The 16,634-nt window shown below is 52.6% G+C and overlaps 2 protein-coding genes across 2 annotated transcripts in view; one reads left to right on the forward strand and one right to left on the reverse strand.

Moving 5' to 3' along the window:
- Positions 1-9,918, reverse strand: part of BCR (BCR activator of RhoGEF and GTPase) — a 136,713-nt gene extending 126,795 nt beyond the window's left edge. The window contains exon 1 of the mRNA XM_030914080.1: positions 8,188-9,918. Coding sequence (XP_030769940.1) covers positions 8,188-9,466 — 1,279 coding nt within the window. The 5' untranslated portion in view covers positions 9,467-9,918. The remainder of the gene's footprint in view (positions 1-8,187) is intronic.
- LOC115892857 (breakpoint cluster region protein-like) lies at positions 9,465-14,742 on the forward strand. Its single transcript, XM_030915361.1, has 3 exons — positions 9,465-9,623; positions 10,249-10,516; positions 14,168-14,742. Exons 1-3 carry the CDS (start codon positions 9,465-9,467, stop codon positions 14,188-14,190), a joined length of 450 nt encoding a protein of 149 aa, XP_030771221.1. The 3' UTR covers positions 14,191-14,742.
- Positions 14,743-16,634: the final 1,892 nt, after the last annotated feature.

Consider the following 16,634-nt stretch of genomic DNA (forward strand, 5'->3'; position numbering starts at 1 on the left):
AGACCATGTGCAGAGGCAGCAAGACGATGGCACCTGCAAGCCAAAGAGAGCCCTCCAGGGAACCAGCCCTGCTGGCATCTTCATCTTGAACTTCTGGCGTCCAGAAGTGTGAGAAAAGAAATTTCTGTTATTTAAGCCACCAGTCTTGGTATCTTGTTATGGGACAGCCTTGGCAAACTAATATTCTGGGCCACTTCAAAGCTAAGGGCGTGAACACTCAGGGAAGATCGCCATTGCTAACGGGTGTTTTCCGGAAGAGAATACCCCTGTGAAGGATCAGAGATGGTAGTTAACTCAGTCTTAAGACTGAGAGTGCTAGGCCAGGCGCGGTGGTTCAAACCTGTAATCCCAGCACTCTGGGAGGCCAAGGCAGGCGGATCATGAGGTCAAGCAATCGAGACCATCCTGGTCAATATGGTGAAACCCCATCTCTACTAAAAATACAAAAAATTGGCCAGGTGTGGTGGCTCACACCTGTAATCTCACCTACTTGGGTGGCTGAGGCAGGAGAATCACTTGAACCTGGGAGGGGGAGGTTGCAGTGAGCCAAGATCGCGCCATTGCACTCCAGCCTGGGCAAAAAAAGAGCGAAACTCCAAGAAAGAAAAAGAAAGACTGAGAGTGCTGCCCTGGGGAACTTTAAAGCCCTGCTTGAGTGAAATCAGCCATGCACAGTTATATGAGGAATGTAGGAGAAGCAAAATCATGGAGACAGAGTAGAAACGGTGGCTTCCAGGAGCTAGGGATGAAGGGGGATGAGGAGTTAAAGTCTGATGGATTATAAAGTTTCAGTTTGGGAAGATGAAAAAGTTTTAGAAATTGACAAGTGGTGATGGTTGCAAAACAATGTGATGTACTTAATGCCACTGAACTGTACACTTAAAAATGGAGAAAATGGTGCATTTTATAAAATAAATTTTAGCCGGGCGCAGTGGCTCAGGCCTGTAATCCCAACACTTTGGGAGGCTGGGAGGGGCGGGGGGGCGGATCACCTGAGGTCAGGAGTTCGAGACCAGCCTGGCCAACATGGTGAAACCCCGTCTCTACTAAAAATACAAAAATCAGCCAGGTGTGGTGGTGCGCGCCTGTAATCCCAGCTACTCGGGAGGCTGTGGCAGGAGAATCACTTGAACCTGGGAGGCGGAGGCTGCAGTGAGCTGAGATCGTGCCACTGCACTCCAGCCTGGGTAACACAGCAAGACTCTGTCTTGGAAAAATAAAAAATACATAAAAATTTTATAATAATAAAAACAGGCCAGGCGCGGTGGCTCAAGCCTGTAATCCCAGCACTTTGGGAGGCCGAGATGGGCGGATCACGAGGTCAGGAGATCGAGACCATCCTGGCTAACACGGTGAAACCCCGTCTCTACTAAAAAATACAAAAAACTAGCCGGGCAAGGTGGCAGGCGCCTGTAGTCCCAGCTACTCGGGAGGCTGAGGTAGGAGAATGGCGTAAACCCGGGAGGCGGAGCTTGCAGTGAGCTGAGGTCCCGCCACTGCACTCCAGCCTGGGCGACAGAGCGAGACTCCGTCTCAAAAATAATAAATAAATAAATAAAATAAATAAATAAATAAATAAAAACAATACCAAACCTCTAACATGTTACATGGATACTGTATTTTAATTAAAATAACTACACTTTCAAAGGGGGAAAAAAACACCCTGCTTGAGCCACAACAGTTGTATTCTATCTAGCCAGGGTCAAGATATTCCCTGGGGTTCATAGTTAATTTAATTCCCCAACACCCCGAGTCTTGATCCAAAAAGCAGCAGCCTCTGCCAAAACTCAGACCTCCTCTTTGGTAACCTGAGAAAGCTTCCAAGATGCCCATTCATTCACTCTAAACAGGGGACCCTCTCAAATCACAGGGGTGAGCTGCAGCCTGGGCCTCAGGCACTGCTGTGTCCTCTCCCACGTGTGCTAAAGCACATAGCTCACCTGGGCTCTTTGTCCTGGTGAGGGCAGCAGTCACAAACACAAGCCCTCCCGGCCATAGGACTTCCAACCAAGGAAGGGAGGGGGCTATAAAGCTAGAAGCAACAAACTAAGCAAAAGGGAGTCATGGATAAGGCACACTCCCCTGAACTCAGTCAAATCAATAGCACTCCCAGCGCCTTCTTTAGTGAAATGTTTCAGAATGCTCCGTTCTGTTCCCAAAACAAATCAGCCTTCCTGAACCACAGAACGCTTGTAAAATTTGATCTAGACTCTGCTTCTATGCTATTGATGCCTTTAGCGGCCTCAGACTCCACCCAGATCTGCCCACTCTGTCTCCACCCATGGAGAGGAGCATGTACTCAACTGAGAGGTGGCCATGAGGCTCTGGCCTTAAAAGATGACGATGGAGCCAACTCCAGGCCCGGGTGACCTTTCTCTGCCCCACAGTTACTCACTCAAACTGGCTGCCAGTCCAGCCCATCACCCAAGGGAAAAACAATGCAGTGGTCACTCTGGCGCCAACACATCGCTGGAATCCAAAGGGCAAATTTAGCTGCTTAATAAAAATGTGAAAACACAGGGCAGCCACTCACATGAAGTCCATGAAGAAATATAAGATCTGTCCCGTCTCAAGACTGACACCTGGAAGAAGGTTGACAGGCACACTGGGCTGGGTGTTTGGATCAAGAATTCCTCAGACCTCCCAACACAAACAAATAATAAACGTGTTTGAGGTGATGAATATGCTAATCTCCTTGATTTGATTATTATGCATTGTAGATATGTATCAAAATATCACACTCTCTCAATAGGTACAATTATTATGTATCAACGGAGAAAAAAAGAAAAGAAAAAGGAGGAGGCTGGGTGTGGTGCCTCACGCCTGTAATTCCAGCACTTTTGGGAGGCTGAGGTGGGTAGATCGCTTTAAGCCCAGGAGTTCGAGGCCAGCCTGGGCAACCTAGGGAGATCCAATCTCTACCAAAAAAAAAAAAAAATGTGAGAAAGAGAAGGAGAAATGTCTGGTGTCCCAACTGATATTGAGCCAACTGCAAGACAAATAAGAGAGCCCCTCCTCCCCAATGCCAATCAGCCTGCAATCACAGAATGTGTGGGTGAGGCTAAGTAGACCATCCTATTTCAGCCCAGTCGGCCCACATCAGGAAAACTGCCTAGCCAACCAGAGAACTGTGGGGGGAAAAAAAAGGTTGTTATTTTAAGCCACTTAAAAAAAAAATCCTCTGAAAGTAAAGTACAGGGATGAAATGAGAAAAAGACAGAGTAATTGATAAGTCACTTCCCAATGATCAGTAAAATCCCCCAGTCCTAACCCCATGGGCTATGAAAGGAGGAAGGGCTCTTGCAGTATGTGCTATGTGTAAAGCTCAGAACCAGGTTCCCTGGGAGACCCAGAAATGAACCAGTGATTCCTGCCTTCAAAAAGTATACAGTTGGCCCAGAGCGGTGGCTCACGCCTGTAATCCCAGCACTTTCAGAGGCTGAGGCAGGAGGATCGCTTGAGCCCAGGAGTTTGAGACCAGCCTGGGCAAGATAGTGAGACCCCATCTCTACAGAAAAAAAAATAAATAAATAAATTAGCCAGGCATGGTGGTGCACACCTGTGGTTCCAGTTATTTGAAGGCTGAGGTGGGAGGACTGCTTGAGCCTGGGAGGTCAAGGCTGCAGTGAGTGGTGACTGAGTCACTATACTCCAGCCTGGGTAACAGAGCAAAAAACCCTTTCCCAACAAAGAGGAAAAAAAAAAAAGGCCAGGTGCAGTGGCTTACACCTGTAATCCCAGCACTTTGGGAGGCTAAGGCAGGTGGATCACTTGAGGTCAGGAGTTCCAGACCAGTCTGACCAATATGGCGAAACCCTGTCTCTATTGAAAACACAAAAATCAGCAGGGTGTGGTGGTATACACCTGTAACCCCAGCTACTCGGGGGGCTGAGGCAGGAGAATCACTTGAACCTGGGAGGCAGAGGCTGCAGTGAGCAGCGATCACGCCACTGCACTCCAGCCTAGGCAACAGAACGAGACTCCATTTGAAAAAAAAACAAAAACAAAAAAAAACACACAATTTCTGCCACCACATGGATGAACCTTGATAATATTACATTCAGTGAAATAAGCCAATCACAAAAAGACAAATGTTGCAGGACTGGACTTTTTTTTTTTTTTTTTTTTTTTTGAGACGGAGTCTCGCTCTGTCGCCCAGGCTGGAGTGCAGTGGCCGGATCTCAGCTCACTGCAAGCTCTGCCTCCCGGGTTTTACGCCGTTCTCCTGCCTCAGCCTCCCGAGTAGCTGGGACTACAGGCGCCCGCCACCTCGCCCGGCTAATTTTTTATTTTTTTATTTTTTAGTAGAGACGGGGTTTCATCAGCTTAGCCAGGATGGTCTCTATCTCCTGACCTCGTGATCCGCCCATCTCGGCCTCCCAAAGTGCTGGGATTACAGGCTTGAGCCACCGCGCCCGGCCAGGACTGGACTTATATGAGGTATCTATCATAATTGAATTCAGAGACACAGAATGGAGAAAGGTGGTGCCAGGGGTTGGGGCGGGGAAATGGGGAGTTATTATTTAATGGGCACAGAGTTTCAGTTGGGAAGATGAAAAAGTTCGAGATGGATGTTGGTGATGGTCATACAACAACGTGAATGTAGTCAACACCACAGAACTGTATGGATAAAAATGGTTAAAATGTTCCACTCCCTCACTTGACTGGCCTTATCCGAAAAAAACAATTTAAAAGGGTTAAGATAGGAACTTTAGTTATGGCTATTTTACCAAACTTTTAAAAATTACAAAAATAGTAAATTTTATGTATATTTTACCATTTAAAGAAAAGCACACAGGGGCAGATGTGGGTGACCCCAAGCCTTTGCTGCCATTTTTCCTTAGGGCAAACGGCTACTCTCTGCTCTCCGACTTCCGCTGACTGATCAAGTCCTCTTCAGTCCTGCCACTTCTGGAAGCTTCTGATCTCACTTCCCTTCAACACATACACGTGTGTGTGTGTGTGTGTGTCTCTCTCTCTCTCTTCCAGTAACTTGTAAGTTCCCAGATGGCAAGAACCACACTCTCCTTCTGTGGGTTCTGCACAGTTTTACAGCAGGGCTCACAGCCATCTATCATTACACCCACAGGCGGGGCCAGGGTGCAAAGACTGGAAGGACCCCCTCAACCTCCCCAGTGGTGCTTTGCAGGTAGCAGTGTGGGGTAGTGGGAAGAACACTGCAGGGCCTCCAGGTTCCAGATGGAACAGCTCTGCATTCACACAGAGACCCAGAATCCCAGCCCTGCTGCTTCCCAGTTGTGTCTTTACCTGTAAATGGGCAGCCCCACCCCAGGGGGACAGATGAGCCCATGAGGGGCCCTATAGGAAGCACTTTGTCACCATGCCCACGGGTGGCTTCAGCCCCCTCCCGTAAGGGCCCCTCAACTTGGAAATGGGACGGTCCATTCATCCACACAGACTGATTCTGCAGTCATTAGATCCAGGTCACGGCGGAGCATTAGGGCAACTTCCTCTCCCCACCCACCCCCATGAGTGATTTTCCTCATTGTTCCTTTTCAGACCAGCAGGCTCCACAGCCTTCTAAAGAACATCAGTAAACAGTTAGGCAGAGACAGATGGCTGAGCCAGTGAGGATTCCTCTTTCCACGCCAGCCACACACGGATGCACGACAGAGCAAACGGCTGGGCAAAGAGTGTCAAGGTGCCCAGGGCTAAAACAAGCAGGAGTTGTAAAACCTAACAGGATCCAAACTCGTAGACTGTACAGCACCAAAAGTGAACCCAAATGTAAATTCTGGACTTTGAGTAATAATGAGGCATCAATGCAGGCAGGTTCATTGACTGTAACAAAAGTGCCCCTCTGGTGGATGTTAACTGGGGAGGCTGTGGGGGTGTGGGCGTACGGAGTGTATGGGAAATTGTGTACTTCCCTATCAATTTTGCTGTGAACCTAATAGTGCTCTAAAAAAATTAAGTCTTAAAAAAGAAAAACTGTCTGAGGGAAAATAATCTCTTTTAAAAGATGTTTAAGTGACCTTAGTCACTAAAAACATCCAAGAGGCCTGGTAAGGTGGCTCATCCCTGCAACCCCAGCTACTCAGGAGGCTGAAGCTGGAGGAATGCTTGAGCCCAGGAGTTTCAGACCAGCCTGGGCAACACAGCAAGACCCTGTCTTTACAAAACGAAAAAAAATGATAATTAGCCCAGTATAGTGGTTTGAGCCTGCAGTCCCAGCTACTGAAAAGGCTGAGGTGGAAGGATCACCTCAGCCCGAGAGTTTTGAGGTTGCAGTGAGCTATGATCATACTACCGCATTCAAGCCTGGATGGCAGAGCCAGACCCTATCTCCTAACAACAAACAAACAAACAAACAAACAAACAAACAAAATACATTTGGGGGGAAAAAATAAAACCTAAAGGGAAAGAGACTGTGGGATCTTCAGGACATTCAGAGAAGAATCCAGAAAGTGCTAAAAGTGGGCCCAAGTGGTAAAATTAACTCCTCAGCCATTTCCTGAGGACCTGCCCTGTGTGACTCAAGGCACTGGGCTTTCCATCCTTCTATAATCATTCCTATTTTCATTTACTGACTTGCATTCAGGGTCTAGTGATGTGGTGGGCAACATGGCCAAGTCTACAGGAGCTGTAGGAAAGGCTGGGCCCAAGGCTCTGGAAACCCACAATTCTTCACCAGCAAACATTATCATTTCAATTTGAACATCTCCCTAAAAACCTCTCATTTTCTTTATTAATAATTCTCCTGCACCACAGCACTGAGAGCCAGTTCAAGTTGGCTCGCCTGACCAACAGCTGGCCAGACAAGGCTGGTGCCCAGTAACCACAAGGCAATCCTCCAGACCCGGAACAAGCTGAGGTGCCTGCAAAGCAGGCTTCTGAATAGTACAGCCTTCCACCCCCGCCCCCACATAGGGACTTAGGGAATGCAGCCGGGCCACACTGCAGGTCGGAGGAGCCGGGCGCCACAGGAAACCCCTGCTGCAAATGGAAGATCAGCAACTGAAGTACCTAACACAAACAGGACAGAGTGCCCATCACAAAAAGGCTGCAGCTCTAAGAGCCAAAAATAGCCTCACTTGTTTCAAGAGGATTCCGACAAACCAAGCACATCCAACTCCTCCATCAGCAGAAAAAGAAAAACCAATGCAGCAGAAAACCAGATCAGCTTAACAGGGACCAGGACTCCAAGAGATTCCCGACAGCCTCACACACACCCCAGCCTACCCTTTCCTTACCCCAACGGCAAACTGTGCCTGGATCTCAAAACACAGTTCCATCACCCAAAACGCCTGATGGTATTTCCATCTAGCACAGAAGTTATGTGTACAATCCCATAGTTTTAATCTTAGCGCTAGAGTCTGACCACAGATTGGGAGCCCCGATGTGTGCTTATCCTTGGCAAGATGAAGCAGCAGGAGCACACTGGAGGCTCAGCAAATGGGGCTGGGTTAGCACCATGGAGGAACCTGGTGGCGAATGATGGGTGAAGCCTCCCATCAAAGCCAGGCAGATCAGAACGGGTGTGGCTCTGCTTCAGACCCAGATAAAATCCCCACGCAGTTGATTTTCGGTGGCCCACTGAGTCACAACTGTCTGTCGCCTTACTTCCTTCTAATTCCTATTCTCACCTGCTGTGACTTGCCCCTTCAGGGCTGCTGGCTAGCAAGCAAACCTGACACTTCTATGGCCTGGGAGCAGCTAGCATATCTCAGGTTTCACAAACGTTGTCACATAACCCCTCCAGAACAGGATCAGTGGGGTGGCGGGGAACGTCCAAGACATAAATCCGTCTCTGCTAACAGCATCCGATCTGGGCGCTACAGATGACTCCGCTTTTATGCCATCCTCACTGCCCGGCGTGGAGAGAGTACAGGGCAAGGAAGTTACCACCTGAAGCATCTTCCTCCAACTCACAAGCTGTACTTCACAAACACACTGCTCTAGAATGAAAGGGACAAACCACCTCCCATCCCTCACAAGACCATCCTCAACCCAATCCCATTCCAAACACTAACAATCTGCGTTCAGGAAGGAGGAGGGAATGGAGTTTGTTCGGGTGCAGGATACGCGTGAACCACAAGTGCACCTGATAATCACTCAAAAGTTACCTATCCACTCCTCCCTCCCAACTTGTTTTGAATCCCCTACTAGTCTATAGTTTTCATTGCCGGTGCAGGTGTGCCCACGCACGTGGCGTGAGGAACTCACCTGCGTCTCCATGGAAGGAGCCCTCGCCACCGTTGGGCCAGATCTGTCCGGTCTTGCGGACGCCCACGATGGTGGCCTCGGACACGACAACCGGGCAGTGCCGGTGCCGCTTATGGCACTGCGGCGTGGGGGGACTGCTGCTCTCGAAGGACTGTTGCGAGTTCTGCGAGGGAGAGCGGCTCTTGTCCCGGAACATGCGGTAGGTGGTGGGGCTTGGGGACACGCGGCTGGACTGGCCGGAGGAGAAGTCCTCCTCGCTGGAGGTGAGGTTCTCGTTGGAGCTGCAGTCCGGGGTATAGCCGCCTCCGCAATCCTCAAAGCTCCGAGGGGAATAGGACCTGCGGGGCCAGGTGAGGCGCTTCTCCTGCTCAGAGGTGCTCTGGCTGCGCAGGAGCGGGCCCTTGCCCTCCCCTTCCATCATGCCCCCGACATAGATGCTCTGGTAGGGCTGGTAATCCAGGGGCGGCCAAGGTGGCCTGCTACCGCCATTGGCGTTGATCAGGTTGTCCTTCAGGAAGCGGGGGTTCAACTCGGCGTCCTCGTAGTCACCGTCGACGCCGCAGCTGCTCTCCGAGCAGCGTCCCCGGTAAGGGGGCCTGGATGCATCCCCCACGCTCGTGCCTGCGCTGTGCTGTGACTTTTTGCGCTCCATCTGCATGGCCTGGCTGCCCAGGGAGCTGATGCGGTCCGACACCTCTTTGTCGTTGACCTTCACCAGGCCGCGTTCGTGGTGAAACTCCACGTTCACGTAGAAGGGCTTCTCGGCGTCCGCCCCGGACTGGCCATGGCCCTTGCGGATCCGCTCGAAGTTGGACCTTAGCGCCGCCACGCTGGCGGGGGGCCCCCGGTCGTCCCGTTCCCCCGACGCGGCGGCCCCGGGCCTGCGGGCGGCCCCGGGCTTGGCCTTACCCGGGGAACCCTCTCCGTCCGGCCGGGCCTCGGGTTCCTCGGCGGGCGGCGGGTCGGCTCCGTCGGCGGGCGCGGGCTGCGGGCGAGGCGCGGGCGCTCGGGGCTCAGAGGCGCCGTCGGGGCCCTGCGCCGCGCGCCGGAAGCCCCAGCGCTGCCGGTCATAGCTCTTCTTCTCCTTGGCCAGCAGCGTCTGCAGGTATATCATGCGGAAGCGCTCCTGGTTCACCTCCTGCTCCAGGCGCCGGATAGAGGCCTTGCAGCGCTCCAGCTCCTGCTCGATGTCGCCCACGGAGCGCAGTTCCATGCGCGGCGGCTCCGAGTCCGGGAACTGCGCCTTCCACGCCTCCGCGAAGCCCACCGGGTCCACCATGGCGCGGCCGGCCTCACCTGCGCCGCCGGGCTGCGCGCGGCGCCCGTCTCAGCGGCGGCGCGGCGGCCTCGCCAGGCCCGGCCCCGGGCGCCCGGCGGCCCCCATGGCCCCGCGCGGAGGCGGCGGCGAACAATGCCCGCCCACTCCCTGGTGGCAGGTGAGGCGGCGCGGGGCGCTAGGCGGCGCGGGGCGCTGGGCACGCGGGGCGGGGCGCGCTGGGGGAAGGGCGCGGGTTGCGCGCGCCGCTATTGTGTGCGGGGCTCCTCCGCACGGCGAGGCGCGGGCGCTGCTCCCTGCTCCGCCAGGCCGCCGCCAGACCCCGGCCGCGGCCCGCGCGCTCCTGGCCCCTCGCTCGCACACCGCCTCACAGCTCCGCCGCCGCAGCTGCCGCCGCCTCAGTGGGCGCTACGCTCGGCCAGCCCCCTCTCGCCGCACTCCCGCCCGGCCCGCACTCTGCGCCGCAGGAAGGGGAGGGCCGGGGGGCGGTGGCCGCGGCGCGGCTGACGGAGCCAGGCGGGCCTCTTAAAGGGGCCGCGCCGTGGGCGCAGGGCGGGGGCCCCCGGAGGCGGCTCCCCCATCGAGCCGCCACCCTCCCCCCGTCCCTGTGCCTTTTGGGAAACTCAGGTCCTAACAACGGCGAATTGGACTGTTCCAACTCGCAGCCCAGGGGTCCCCCATAAAAAGGACACCGGACTCCCTGGTCCAAAAAGACCTTTCCAACACAGAGGTCCGGGCCAGTTCTGCAGTCCTGAAACAGGAACACTTGGCTCCCCTCCGGCCAGGAGGACTTCTCCTCGGGCCAGTACAGCCGCGTGTCCCCAGGCCCCACCACCTACCTCATGTTCCAGGACAAGAGCTGCTCTCCTTCGCAGAACTCGCAGCAGTCCTCCGACAGAAGCAATCTCCCCCCTCTGCCCCTCACCACGTCGCAGCGCCATAAGCGTCACCGGCACTGCCCGGTTTTCGTGTCTGAGGCCACCATCGTGGGCGTCCGCAAGACCGGGCAGATCTGGCCCAAGGATGGGGAGGGCACCTTCCATGGAGACTCAGGTGAGTTCCTCACACCTTACAGCCTGGCCTTTCACCAGCCTCAGGGCTGGGCACAACTCACAGAGAGGCCAGGACCAGGCAGGTCACTCAGCGAGGCAGGGAGGACCAGGCTGGGTCGCCAATGCCAGCACCCCTGTTTCAGCGTGCGTCTCATGTTGTGGATCTGCTGTGGCTGACTGCCACAAGGGTTTTTCACAGCAGGACCACATGATGTATGATAAATAGGGATTTCTCCCTCAGGTCACTCAATACCCACAGTGTGCTTTCCTGTGTGCTAAGCCATGTTTGTTCCCTGGCCTCTCCTGAGCTCCAGAGGCCAGTGTAGTTTTTCCAGGACGACCTGACTCAGAACTTCCCCGATTAGCCTCCCTCTAAGGGGGCCAGCCTGCACCAAGGCCCACAGGGCTGGGTGGAAGACAGAACAGCCAGAGCAGGGAGTGAAACAAAATCTTTGCTGGTTCTCTAGGGACACAGAGATCTGAGACACAGCAGAGAGCACTGTGCAGGGAATCTGATGGGCACAAAATGAAAATACCCAAACCAGCCCGCTGGGTTAGGAGAAAAGGAAACAGGATATGGCAAATAAATTACTGGGCTTGAGTCTTGACCACCTCTCCCTCTCTGCCTCGGTTTCCTTGAAGTGAGAAGAACATCCACCTCCAAGTGCTGTTGTCCCTGTGTGGATGTGAGGGATTTTCATGCCCTCCTCCCAATGCCAGTGTCATCTGGAACAGATGCTTTGAAGTCCAATCTAAGGGACTGAGCCCAGACTAGTAGCCAGGCCAGCCCTGCTTGGGTTCAGGTCTCCCTGCCAACTCCTGGCTGTGTGATCTCATCAGTGTTTCTCTGAGCCTCAGTTTTGTCATCCGTTCTTCATGTGCCCAATCCTGCTTCCTTTTCCCCTAACCCGACAGGCTGGTTTGGGTATTTTAATTTTGTGCTCATCAGACTCCCTGCTCTCTGCCCTGTCTCAGATCTCCGGGCTTCCCTAGAGAACCATCAAAGATTTTGTTTCACTCCCTGCTCTGGGCTGTCCTGTCTTCCACCCAGCCCTGTGGGCCATGGTACAAAATGTTGAGAGCAACCTGTGTAAAATGTCCAGATGGGGCAAATATAAAACACACCCTGATAAATGGTGTGTAGGGGTCGTTTCGTGATTGCCTGTTAATATTGGTAACCCTGGAGAACATTCCTGCTGCTGGAAAACCCCTGGGACCCAATTTCCAGGCCCGGTGGGTGGTGCACAGCTCACTGCTGCCCTCTGCAGGCCTTGCTAACCTCCTGCCATCCTGGTCCCTTGGACCCAGCGGACCTTCTCATCCCCTTCCCCTTCAGGCTGTGAATAGTCCATTTTGCAGGTGAAGAAACTGAGATGCAAATGATGCCCTGCCTTTGGGGTAGTGGGGAATAAAGGGGCTGGAATCCCAGTAGTGCCATACTGAGCAGTGCTGTCATCCTCAGTGGCTTTTTTTTTTTTTTTTTTCTGAGACGGAGTCTCACACTGTCGCCTAGGCTGGAGTACAGTGGCGTGACCTCTGCTCACCACAACCTCCGCCTCCCGGGTTCAAGTGATTCTCCTGCCTCAGCCTCCCAAGTAGGTGGAATTACAGGCACCTGCCATCACGCCCAGCTAATCTTTTGTATTTTTAGTAGAGACGAGGTTTCACTATGTTGGCCAGGCTGGTCTTGAACTCCTGACCTCATGATCTGCCCGCCTTGGCCTCCTATAGTGCTGGGATTACAGGTGTGAGCCACTGCACCCAGCCCTCAGTGGCCTTTTCTTTAAAAAGGGTATGATAAAGGCCAGGCACAGTGGCCCAATACCTGTAATCCTGTTGCTTTGGGAGGCGGAGGCAGGAGGATCGCTTGAGCCCAGGACTTCAAGACCAGCCTGGGCAACATAGTGAAATTCTGTCTCTACAAAAAATGTAGAAATTAGCCTGGCATGGTAGCTCGTGCCTGTAGTCCTGCCTGCTCAGGAGACTGGGGTGGGAGGATTGCACTGAGCCTGAGAATTTGAGGCTTCAGTGAGCTAGGATCACGCCACTGCACTCCAGCCTAGGTAACAGAGCAAGACCCTGTCTCTAAATAAACTCTGAAGCTGTTTGGTTTGAGTTTGCATGCTCTGTTCTCTTGGCATAGCAAATGGCTTTTTGTTAGGCACAAGGACACGTCCAGATAGTGGCTCTCTCCCTTGTGGGACGGCCTCTTCTGGCCCCAAGGACACTGCTCTCTCCTCAGGACTTCCCTGAAAGCACCCCTATCCTGGGCCTCTGGGCCTTTCCTGCAGAGTTTTCTTATCATCCATCCCTCCCTAGGGAGGAGTGTAGTGGGGCATGGGAATGGGATTCAGACACATATAACACTCTGTAATCCCCCACTCAGTGTCTATTCCAACTAGATCTAAACTCTGCAAGGTCACAGACCTGTTTGTCTTGTTCCCCTGTGTCCGTCATATAGTGAGCTCAGAGTAAGTGCTCAGCCAGGTCTGGTGGAATGAGGAACCAGATGTGTGCATGGCCTGGAGGGCAGATAGGTCACCAAGAGCAATGCCAGTGTATGGGGGAGAAAATGATAAGGCATTCACAGCCTGGCTATAGCAGAGGTGTGTGTGTCCTGTGGGAAAAGGCACAGTCCTGGCAAAGGCTTGCCAGTTGAGGTGATGCCTGAGCTGGTCCTAAGGACAAGGACCAGGTAGGCGAAGGACAAGGAGGCTTCAAAGTTGTGTTTGAGGAACAGCCAGGTTGGGAGATGAGGCTGGTGTGGGCGGCAGGAAGTGGGAACAGAGGTTAGGCAGGGCCTTGTAGGCCTGTACAAAGTTTGGGTTTTATTCTAAATGTGAGGAAAAGCTGCTCAAAGGTTCTAGACCTGCACTGTCCCATAGAACTTTCCAGAACCATGGGCATGTTCTGTAATCTGTGCTGCACAATGTGGCAGGCATGAGCTGCCCCGTGCAATTACTAAGCATCTGAAATGTGGCTGGGGGCAGCTGAAGAACTGAATGTTTGCTTTCATGTTACTGAGTTTAAGTGGCCACCATGGCTGCTGTATTCGACCTCACAGGAAGCAGTGGGTGACTTGCTGGGGTCTGTTGCATGGAAGGTTGGGCATGGGAAGTGAAAGCAGGGGGAGTGGTTGGAGATTGTGGCAATTGTTCATGAGGAAGGCATTGGTGACCCAGAGTAGGGCAGAAGCAAGGTGGCCTGGAGAAGGGGTTGGATTTCAGGAGCATTCTGGAAATAAAACTCATGGGACTTGTAGATGGAGTAGGTGTGGGGAATGAGGGATGTTGGGGTGATCGGACCCAACACCAGGCCATGGGGGCGACAAAGTCTGGCGAAATTAAAGAAATGAGAAAAGACAAGAGAGAAGGTGGGACCAGGGGGCCAACGCTAGTTTAGAGGCTGCAAAGGCTGGGAGCCCACACTGTTTACTGGTGATCAAACAAAGAAACAGGTGGTGAGGATGTGGGGGTTGAAAGGAAGCAGTGTAGCAAGCGAATGAGCTACAGCTGTGATGGTTTAGCATTTTCTTTGAAACATATGGCTACTTGAGATAATGGGAGTGCTAGAAGCAAGGAGCCAGCAAGTCTAGCAGACATGCAAGCCCTGCCTGGGCTTCTCTCCCAACACTCAGCTTTTCTCCCAACAGAGGGAGGCCAGCTACAGGGATGACTTTGGGATGCTGACTGCAACAGGCAAGCAGAGGTGCCTGCATAGGGCTTCAGGTCACCATAGCCCCTCCATGAGCCAGCGTCAGGCAGACAGAGGATGACCCTGTGGCACCAAGGAGCAATGAAGACCTCAGAGAGAAAGTGGAGTGTTGCCAGTGAATCGCTATTGTTTGTAGCCTCGGACCTGGAGACTCTCCCCCTGCCTGCATGAGGCGGGGTGGAGAAGGGACAGGGACTGGACTAGGGGGAAGTAGAGGCAGAGAGACTGAGAAGGGACTGGCCAGGGAGATTATGGAGACCCAGGAGTCTGAGTGGAGAAGACTCAGTGAAGAAGGTAGAGCCCCATGCTGATTCCTACTGTTCCTTCAGTGGGAAGGACACTAGCTGAGCCTGCATCATGAGGCCCGCAGAGCAGAGGTGGGCCCTGGAGCTTGGCTGCAGAAGCTGGAGGCTGGATGAGCCCTGAGCGCTACCCCAGGAGCCTTCTGAGGGGTTCAGCAGGAAAAGGGGGCTTCACCAAGAGCTCCCAAGCAGTCTCTGAGCAGTGGGTGACATTTATTTTCTTCATCATCATGCTTTTCTAAATTCTTCATAATAAAACGCCTATCTCTGGCTCGCACCTGTAATCCCAGCACTTTGGGAGGCCAGGCAGGCAGATCACTTGAGGTCAGGAGTTTAAGACCAGACTGGCCAATATGGTGAAACCCCGTCTCTACTAAAAATACAAAAATTAGCTGGGCATGGTGACTCCAGAGGCTGAGGCAGGAGAATTGCTTGGACCCAACAGGCAGAGGTTGCAGTGAGTGGAGATTACACCACTGCACTCCAGCCTGGGTGATGGAGTGAGACTGTCTCAACAAAAAACAAACCAACCAACCCACCTATCTTTTGTAATTTAAAAAACAAAATAGATTTTTTACAACTATTATTATTATTATTATTATTATTATTATTATTATTGAGATTGAGTTTCATTCTTGTTGCCTAGACTGGAGTGCAATGGCGTGATCTTGGCTCACCACAACCTCTGCCTCCCAAGTTCAAGCAATTCTGCCTCAGCCTCTCAGGTAGCTGGGATTACAGACATGCGCCACCGTGCCTGGCTAATTTTGTATTTTTTGTAGAGACGGGATTTCTCCATGTTGGTCGGGCTGGTGGCAAACTCCTAACCTCAGGTGATCCACCTGCCTTGACCTCCCAAAGTGCAATTACCTGGCTTTTTTTTTTTTTTTTTTGAGACACTCTCACTCTGTCGCCCAGGCTGGAGTGCAGTGGCCAGATATCAGCTCACTGCAAGCTCCGCCTCCCGGGTTTACACCATTCTCCTGCCTCAGCCTCCGGAGTAGCTGGGACTACAGGCGCCTGCCACCTCATCCGGCTAGTTTTTTTGTATTTTTTAGTAGAGACGGGGTTTCACTGGGTTAGCCAGGATGGTCTCGATCTCCTGACCTCGTGATCTACCTGTCTCGGCCTCCCAAAGTGCTGAGCTTTTTTTTACAACTTTATTGAAGTATAATTAAAGTGTCATAAGCTGCATATTAGGAGTGCGATTTGATGAGTTTTGACATCTGTGTATACTTTGAAGCCATCGCCACAATTAGATAACAAGCATTTCCATCATTGCCAATCCGGGTTATGTTTTCAAATCTCAAAACTAAAATAGAACAGAAAAGTGGGGTTTTTGGTGATGTTCCCCGTCAATTTTCCTTGTTTTCTGAGTGTGGTTACATGATTCTATTATTTATGTACTTATATTTATTTACTTATATTTGAGATGGGGGTCTCGCTCTGTCACCCACGTTGGAGTGCATTATTGTAGTCCTAGCTCACTGCAGCCTCGGACCCCTGGGCTCAAATGATCCTCCTAACTCAGCTTCCCGAAATGCTGGGATTACAGGCATGAGCCACCACGCCCAGCCTAGAAGTAATTTTAAAATCAAAACACACACACACCTTCACACACCCTCAGCAGCAGCCCAAGTGGTTCCTAGACCCCAAGCAAAAGTTCCAGCAAACCCCTCCCGGACGCCACCCTTTGCCTTTCTTTACTGGAAGAACAGGTTGGGACCCAACAGCCCCCTCTGCTGGAGAGAATGCAGAACTTCTGATGCCTCAAAGCCCTGGGGATGGAAAGCATGCAGGTGTCAGTCAACAGATGAAAGAATAAATAGAGGCTGGGCACGGTGGCTCACACCTGTAACCCCAGCACTTTGGGAGGCTGAGGAGGGTGGATCATTTGAGGTCGGGAGTTCAAGACCAGCCTGGCCAACATGGGGAAACCCTGTCTCTACTAAAAATCTGAAAAAATTAGCCTGGTGTGGTGGCGCATGCCTGTAGTCCCAGCTACTCGAGAGGCTGAGGCAGGAGAATCGCCTGAACCCAGGAGAGTGAGGTTGCAATGAGCCGAGATCGCGCCCCTGCACTCCAGCCTGGGTGACAGAGTGA

The sequence above is a fragment of the Rhinopithecus roxellana genome, chromosome 13 (assembly GCF_007565055.1).
Source record: "Rhinopithecus roxellana isolate Shanxi Qingling chromosome 13, ASM756505v1, whole genome shotgun sequence".
NCBI classification, from domain to species: domain Eukaryota; kingdom Metazoa; phylum Chordata; class Mammalia; order Primates; family Cercopithecidae; genus Rhinopithecus; species Rhinopithecus roxellana.